The sequence below is a fragment of the Myotis brandtii genome, unplaced genomic scaffold, assembly GCF_000412655.1.
Source record: "Myotis brandtii unplaced genomic scaffold, ASM41265v1 scaffold240, whole genome shotgun sequence".
NCBI classification, from domain to species: domain Eukaryota; kingdom Metazoa; phylum Chordata; class Mammalia; order Chiroptera; family Vespertilionidae; genus Myotis; species Myotis brandtii.
Genome location: NW_005359064.1, coordinates 5,782,990 through 5,791,438, shown reverse-complemented (window position 1 = coordinate 5,791,438; position 8,449 = coordinate 5,782,990). Strand labels below are relative to the sequence as shown.

Here is an 8,449-nt window from a genome sequence, read left to right as displayed (position 1 = left end):
CAGCACGCCCACGTTCACGTTTACCCGCACCCCTGCCATGCCGCCGCCACCCTGACCACCAGCCGGTTCGCCCCTCCCGCGGCCGCCGCTGCAGTCCGACCCTTTAAGCTGTCCCCTCCGTCACCCGCGCGACAGACATCCCAGTTCCGGGCCCGAAGTTTCCGCCTTCCAGGCACCTATGGGCACCGCCAGACCCAGCGCAGAAGGAGGGTGTCCCAGGACGGGACTCTACCGAAGTCGCCGAATACAGTGCTGCTCACCTGGCTCCTCCCACCTAAAGCTTGGAGGAACCTGAGCTTGGGGAATCCGTCCTGCCATCCACTGCAGAGCTAGAACAGCATAGAATACACAGAGAATCAGAACCCTGGACCCAGGGCGTGGCCCTCTTACTTCCTCACTCCCTCCCTCCCTGGTGATCTTTCCTCTCTCTTGGCATTAGGAGCCATCGACTTTTAAATGGATATCTCTAAGAACACTTAACTGCAGGTTTATACATACAACTTGAATATCTAATATGTATCTCAATCTTAGTGTCCTCACTCCACCAGCAGCCCCCATCACATTTTGTGAGAACCACATTCTCAGTTCCTCAGGCAGTAAACCTGGTTCAGTCCCTGAGTCCTCTCTTCCTTTTATATCCCACATCCAATTCACCAACCAGTCCCATTGGTTTTACCCTTAGAATGCAACCACATCTCACCACCGGCACTGCTAGCACTTGGTCCAAGCCATCATCTCTTACCTGGGTAACAGCAACAATAAAATTCATTCTTTCTGGTGTATGGTTCTATGAGCATTGGCAAATCCACAATCATGTAACCACCACCATAATCAAGATACAAAACAGTTCCACACCCTCCAAGAAACCCCTCTGTGATCCAACACTTCCACACCTTTAAACCCTGGAAGCCACTGATCTACGTTCTCTATCCCTACCAGCTTTGCCTTTCCCAGGACATGATGTAAATGGGAGCATACAATGGATAGCCTTTTGAGTCCAGCTTCTTTCACTTAGTATAGTCACAAAATACCGACTTCTGCGCATGGGCCACGAAGTTTCAATCGCACTGTACCTGCGTGCCCGCACGTGGTATTTTGTGAAAGAGCCACATGTGGCTCGCAAGCTGCAGTTTGCCGACCACTGGCATTGTGCATCTGAGATTCACCCATGTTGTTGCCTGTAACTGCAGTGCATACTTCTTTTTATCGCTGTTTATTATTCCATTGTACGGACAGACCATCATTGGTTTACACCTTCACCTAACATATGTGTAAAAAGCATTGCTCTGGTTTCTAAATGGAGAATAGGCCATAGGAGAGCAAAGCTGATGCAGAAAAAATGATTTCAGTACATTGAAATCACAGTGAGCTACCACTACACACCTATTAGAAAGGTTAAAATTAAAACAAAATAACTCTCATATATTGGGCAAATCCACAATCATGTAACCACCACCATAATCAAGATACAAAACAGTTCCACACCCTCCAAGAAACCCCTCTGTGATCCAACACTTCCACACCTTTAAACCCTGGAAGCCACTGATCTACGTTCTCTATCCCTACCAGCTTTGCCTTTCCCAGGACATGATGTAAATGGGAGCATACAATGGATAGCCTTTTGAGTCCAGCTTCTTTCACTTAGTATAGTCACAAAATACCGACTTCTGCGCATGGGCCACGAAGTTTCAATCGCACTGTACCTGCGTGCCCGCACGTGGTATTTTGTGAAAGAGCCACATGTGGCTCGCAAGCTGCAGTTTGCCGACCACTGGCATTGTGCATCTGAGATTCACCCATGTTGTTGCCTGTAACTGCAGTGCATACTTCTTTTTATCGCTGTTTATTATTCCATTGTACGGACAGACCATCATTGGTTTACACCTTCACCTAACATATGTGTAAAAAGCATTGCTCTGGTTTCTAAATGGAGAATAGGCCATAGGAGAGCAAAGCTGATGCAGAAAAAATGATTTCAGTACCACAGTGACACAGTGAGCTACCACTACACACCTATTAGAAAGGTTAAAATTAAAACAAAATAACTCTCATATATTGCGGGGGGGGGGGGGGGAATGGAAAATGGCACAGCCACTCTGGAAAATAGCTCAGCAGTTTTTATAAAATTGACCCAGCATTCCTACTCCTAGGTATTGAGCCAAGTAAAATGAAGTCATGTTCACACAGAAACTAATGCCTAAGTGTTTAGAGCAGCTTCATTTGTGATATCCCAGAGCCTCATCCAGGGCTCAGATGATGACACAATGGCACCAACTTTGTTTCTATGTCTCCGTTCCTCCTTCCTCTACGTTGCTTTCATTCCTAGGCAGGCTCTCTCCTCATGGTGACAAGATGCTGTCAGTACCTCCAAGTTTGCAACCTCAGCAACTGTACATGATATGCAATTCAAGTCATTGTCTTCGATGAAGTCCTGTGCCCCAGCACTAAGCAGAGAAATACAATGCTCTCCCTAGCCAGGCATAAGTCATAAGCTCACTCCAAGAGCCAGAAGGAAAGGGGGGACTCCCTATTGAAACTGGAGTGCTGTTGCCAGCAAAATCCAGGTCACATCACTCTCCTTCATTGTGTCCTTTGTCTTTATCCTGGCGTCTACTACACTGAGTCAACTTTGCTTGACTGGTGCTCTGATGCTCTCCCCCTAGTCTATAGGCTGAGGATCCTTTACACATTTTTTAAAAGATTTTTTAATTGATTTTTAGAGAAAGAGGAAGAGAGAAAGAAAAACATCAATATGAGAGGGAAACTTCAATCGGCTGCCTCCTGCACACCCCCCACCCTCACCCCGGGCAACTGAGCCACACTGGCCAGGGCCTTGTACATCTTTGATAGATGGGGACTAGCACATGCAAATGTCCCATAACTCTTCCTTGCGAGTACTCACTCCCAAACCTCTGGCTCAAAAATACCTTCTCTACAGCAGACTCCTGGGTCACATAGTCCCACAGGCTGTGCACAGTCCCTGGGAAATGATTGACAGGAAATGGTCTGCAGAACTGTGATTATTTGGGATTTGTTCTTAATGTGATGCTGGTTCCTTTCTGTTCCTTTAATGCCATTTTGTATTCACGTAGTTCAAAGTTCTTTACAAACAGCTAGTAATTAATTCAATTTCATTAAAGCCAATTAATCCAGGATTAATTATAATTTTACCCAGAGGAAGTTATTATACTTTGCTCTTTGATTTCAGTTTTGCCTTTTAAAGATTCTTTTAGGAGTGAAATGGAAATTTCCCTTTTCTCTGAGGGTATCTACCTTGCCAGTGATTGTGTTAACCATTACCTTCCTCCATATGTCCCATAATAACCTGGAATGAGATTGTCACCCAAGCCACCAGCCATGTTTCATGGCATTCCCAGCACTAAACAGAGCTGCTAATGCCACCTTAGTCACAGGATGAGAAAGATGATGTCCTGGAGAGAACTAGTTCCATGCAGGTTCAAATCATGGCCCTACCCCATGGTAACTGTGAAACTCGCCATTTCTTCCATCTCCATGTGGATATAATCATATTTTGCAAGATCATTATGGTCTGTAATGGTCAGCATCCACTCCCCCTTCTTCTGTAAGACTCCTTGACTCTCCTAGGAGATATCTCACTTCCTTTCCTCTAGGTCACTGTGGGTGTTGACCCCACTCTAGCTCTGAGCATGAGCCTGAGACTCAGATCCATTCCACCAGCCTTGACAATTGGGATTGGTAGTGAGCATGTAACCTAAGTTAGCATAATGGGAGAAAAACCTGGAATTTTGTCCAGAGCAAGCAATACAAAGTGTGCCCTCTGATACTGGATTAAAACTTGGGTAAATCAGTTTGGGTTGTAGTGGAATCCCAGGAGGGGATCCTGGCCATGGCAGAATAAAAGCCCTTCAAAGAGGTCCGTATCCTGGCACTTGTGAGTATGATACCCAAAATAGTAAAGGGGACTTGGTAGGTGTGATTCAGTGAAGGATCTTAAGATGGGGAGATAGGCTATCCTGTGGGCCTGATAATGTTAGGGCCAAAACTAGAATATTGAGGACTAGCTTTAGTTATAAAAAATACTAATTATGCTCTGCTAACTGTGATTGCCTTGTTCTGATTAAAGAAAGGGCATTCTAATCTGGCTGGGAGTTGTATGCCACTGGACCTGGGAGTCAACCTTGGACCTGGCAGTCAACCTGGACCTAGGAGTCAACCTTGGAATGCGGTTCATTCCCAATCATTAACTGCCTATTATCATGTTGCCCAAACAATGGAGTACTGTCCCAGCATGAACTGCGTACTTCCCCGTGCCTGTAAAAGCCATTTTGCATACCCATTCTTATTCCTTTTGCCTACTTTGCCATGTAATCTTTGTCCTACCTAATATAAGCAGCAGGTGTATGGGGGGTTGGAGAGCAGATTTTTTGGTGGATCACCTGCTGCTCTCCCATACAGCAAGCATTAATGGAATAAACACTCATATATGATTCAACCCTATCTCTGCTTAATTGGCTCAAGTAGTGACAGGCAGCCCAGACCCATTGGTTGTCTGGTTACAATATAATCACAAAGGTCCTTATAAGAGGAAGGCAGGAGGGTCAGAACCAGAGAAATGACATCAGGAGAAAGACTCTAGTAGCCATTCCTCTTTTCGAAAATGGAAGGTCATGAACCCAGGAATGTGGACAGCTTGTAGAACCTGGGGCGGCAGGGGGTGGGGCTGGGAGAACAGGTGCAGGGTGGAGGGGTGAATGGGAGAAAATAAGGGAACATCTGTAATACTTTCAACAATAAAGATAAATTTAAAAAATTATGTTATCTAAGAAGAGAGCTAGTTTGACTTCTTGCTTTCCAATTTGGGTGCCTTTATTTTCTTTTTTTTTTCTTGCCTAATTGCTCTGGCTAGAACTTCCACTACTATGTTAAATAATAGTGGCAAAAGCAGGCATCCTTGTCTTGTTCCTGATCTTAGGAGGAAAAAAATTCAGTGTTTCAACATTGAATATAATGTGTTTTAAGAAGGAAAGGGTTTAGTAAGTTTATATCCTGTGGGGAATTATCAGGGAGAACAGATGAAATACAAGAAAAGGAGGGTAATAGGTATATTGAGGCCTCTGAGAGATGAAATGGGGCCCAGATTATTATCTGAAAGCCAGTTAGTAGGGTTACCTTGACTAGGAGGAAGACATGTCTGTACTTAAATCAGTATACAAGAATAATCCAGCAGTTTAGGATAGAGATTAAGAATTGTTTCCCAATCTAGCTTCTCCCTCTTTTTACACAGGAAAAGAATTTTCAGTGGGGCACATATCTTTCCAGCTAAAGACTACATTTCCCAGACTCCCTTGCAGCTATCTGATTAAGTCTGACCATTGGGATATAAGTAGAAATGATGGTGCAACTTGAGGTCAAGGTTAAAGGGAAGGAGCATACCTTCCATTCCCCCTTTTCTCCTTGCTCGTTCAAACATAGCCTTTTAGGAGAAGCTAAAGCAGACATCTTGGACCATGGGATAGAAGGTATGTGTGGGAATATCCTAACTAAACAATACTTAATCATTAGTTGGGCAGCTCTGAGTGCTCAGCTCAAGCTGGAGACCATAACGGTGTAATGGGCCATTGAATAATTACCTGCTGACATACACAGCAGCCTTCATGAGGCAGTGGAGAAGGCAGAGGTAGGTTTGACCTGGGACTGTGGGTTCAAAGGTCAGGTGTGAAAGAAGTCAAGTCCAGGAGGGAACAAAGGGTTGGAAACCAAGTGGCTGAAATGAACTTACTTGGACTGGAGAAAAGAAAGATGGATGGATTGGAGGTGAAAGAACAAGGATCATGGGAGTGAGAGAGTTGGTAGTCCTGGGGTTTTCACACAGCACAATTCTGGAATGTCGCAGTCCACACCATTACTTGCATATGTACCATTGTACTAATACGGATTTTCAGTACCCAGATAAAAACCTAACTCAGACTATTTTAAGCCCCAATTTCAGTGTCGTATTACATTGCAAGTAGGGCAAGGCTGGATAAGGGAATGTAAAGGATTTCATCAGGAATCTCTTTTCAGCTTTCCTCCTCTGTGTTGGCTGCATTTTCAGGCAGAGTCTTCTCATGAAGTAGCAAAGATCACTTGGACACCCATGAACCAATATATAAAAAATATGAAAGTGTCAGGACTGTCCTTTGATTGCCCACTCACATTCTCAAACCCATCTCCATGTCCAGGAGGATGGGATACGTTGATAGGCCAGGCCAGGGTTCTGTGTCTATTCCTGAAACAATCCTGGGGGGTAGGGTCAACCCATCCAAACCACTTAGACTCAAAGCATGTGGTTCTCTAAAAAAATTAGTGATGAGAGCCAGAGGAAGTTGGTTGGATTCTGAGTAGGCAAAATAACCCATGTCCACTACTGCAGGCCTCACCTGCCCTTCATTCAGCTTGTGTATCTCAGACACTGGCCCACCATATAGACATCTGTCTAAATAAAAGGCACTATCGGGATCTGCAACCAGGTCCAGCTTTTTTTTTTTTTTTTTTTTTTTTTTTATTGATTTCAGAGAGGACAAGAGAGAAAGAGAGATAGCAACATCAGTGATGAGAGAGAATCATTGATCGGCTGCCTCCTGCACACCACACACTGGGGATCAAGCCCGAAATCCAGGCATGTGCCCTGACCGGGAATCGAATCGTGACCTCCTGGTTCATAGGTTGATGCTCAACCATGGAGCCACTCTGGCCACCCAGGTCCAGCTTCTTTGCACCCCAGATCTGGGGTCTGGGACTGTCAGGCAATTGATCAATTTGTGACGTTGGACAGTTTCCATCCCCTTTTAGGGCCTCAGTTTCCTTACCTGTAAAGTGAGAATGCTAAGTCAGATTGGTGATTTTTAAAAAATATATTTTTATTGATTTTAGAGAGGAAGGGAGAGGGAGAGGGAGATAGAAACATCAATGATGAGAGAGAATAATTGATTGGCTGCCTCTTGCACGACCCCCACTAGGGATCAAGCAGGCAACCAGGGCATGTGCCCCCAACTGGAATCAAACCCAGAACCCTTCAGTCTGCAGGCTGACACTCTATCCACTGAGACAAACCAGCTAGGGCCAGATCAGTGATTTTTGAACTGTTCTTTAGCAGTAAAAAATGGAAAGAGCTTTGGTGGAAGGGAAGGTAGGGGCTTGGAATTAGTATCCTATACTCTCAGCCTTCCCCCTTCCCATTCATACTGGCCATGAAAGAATTCTACAACTCTAGCAAATGTGGTTTGAAAACCACTGCACCAAGTGCTCCTACGGATTCCTCTGAGCTCCAAAGTCCTTATCCTACCACCTTCTTACATGGCTGAAAGAAAATCTTTCTCTTTACTTTGTGTCAAAGTTTGGGGCTTAAAATAATAAATGTATAGTGGTCTTCTCTCCTAACTGGATAATATGTAAGGAAGTTAGTTCCTCAGAGTGCCTCACTGTGACTACTAGATGAAAGACTCCCTACTCCACAGGGTAAAAGCAATTACTATTCACCTCTGAATGACTAGGAATGTCAATGAAATGTTAAGTGATCTTTTGGCGTGACCTAGAGGTGATAACTATAGGGTTAATGAATCACAGGCCACCAGTAACAAACTCAGCTTTCCAAAACCTTGCTTCTGCTTTTTCAGGCTCTAAAAATGCCAAAGGTTCCATTCACTGACAGAAACCACTACCAAGTCCCTTAATATCCAGTGTGTAAAATACATGCAGCAAAACTGCATGACTTCCAGCCGGGCCGGTGTGACTCAGTGTCAACCCATGAACCAGGAGGTCATGGGTTCGATTACCGGTGAGGACACATGCCGGGTTGCAGGGTGGGAGTGATTGGCTGGATGAGTTGGGCCTCCCTAGGGAGACACCAAAGTGTGGAAGTCAGAAAACTAAGCAAAAGTCAAAGCTTGTTTCTCCAAATCCAAAACGGAGGTAATTACCTGAGCTTCTCGAAGGATATGACGTTCCAATACGAAATGTATAGGATGGCACGATTATGACCCTGACCTCCTGGCAATGCCTCAGCCCCAGACCAAACCGCAGGCGCAGCTGGCCAGTCTGTGTTGCACCGGCGTCTCTACCCCGCCCAAACGCCGGCTGTGGGGAATGGTAATCCGTGGACACAGACGGAAGTAGGGCGGCGGAGCCAGACACGAGCCAATGAAGAGCGGAGGCGTTCCCGCCTCCGCCAATAGAGCGCCGAGCAAGGCGGGCCCTGACAAACCGCCTAGTTACGGCCGCATGGTAACCGGGGTTCCGGGCGTGGGTTACTTGCTGCTGGTTTTCCACGCTGGTCTTGGCTCCCGACCTGTGCAAGATGAAGATTGAGGAAGTAAAGAGCACCACGAAGACGCAGCGCATCGCGTCCCACAGCCACGTGAAGGGGCTGGGGCTGGACGAGAGCGGCTTGGCCAAGCAGGCGGCCGCAGGGCTCGTGGGCCAGGAGAAC

General features: G+C 45.7%; 2 protein-coding genes across 2 annotated transcripts in view; one reads left to right on the top strand and one right to left on the bottom strand.

The window, feature by feature from the left end:
• Positions 1 to 8,243, bottom strand: part of EEFSEC (eukaryotic elongation factor, selenocysteine-tRNA-specific) — a 251,577-nt gene extending 243,334 nt beyond the window's left edge. Inside the window, exons 1-3 of the mRNA XM_005866956.2 lie at positions 8,236 to 8,243; positions 8,159 to 8,183; positions 7,941 to 8,097 (exon numbers count right to left, since the gene is read on the bottom strand). Coding sequence (XP_005867018.2) covers positions 7,941 to 8,097; positions 8,159 to 8,183; positions 8,236 to 8,243 — 190 coding nt within the window. The remainder of the gene's footprint in view (positions 1 to 7,940; positions 8,098 to 8,158; positions 8,184 to 8,235) is intronic.
• Positions 8,220 to 8,449, top strand: part of RUVBL1 (RuvB-like AAA ATPase 1) — a 36,593-nt gene continuing 36,363 nt past the window's right edge. Inside the window, 1 exon segment of the mRNA XM_005866955.2 lies at positions 8,220 to 8,449. This exon segment is cut by the window's right edge and continues 7 nt beyond it. Coding sequence (XP_005867017.1) covers positions 8,318 to 8,449 — 132 coding nt within the window. The 5' untranslated portion in view covers positions 8,220 to 8,317.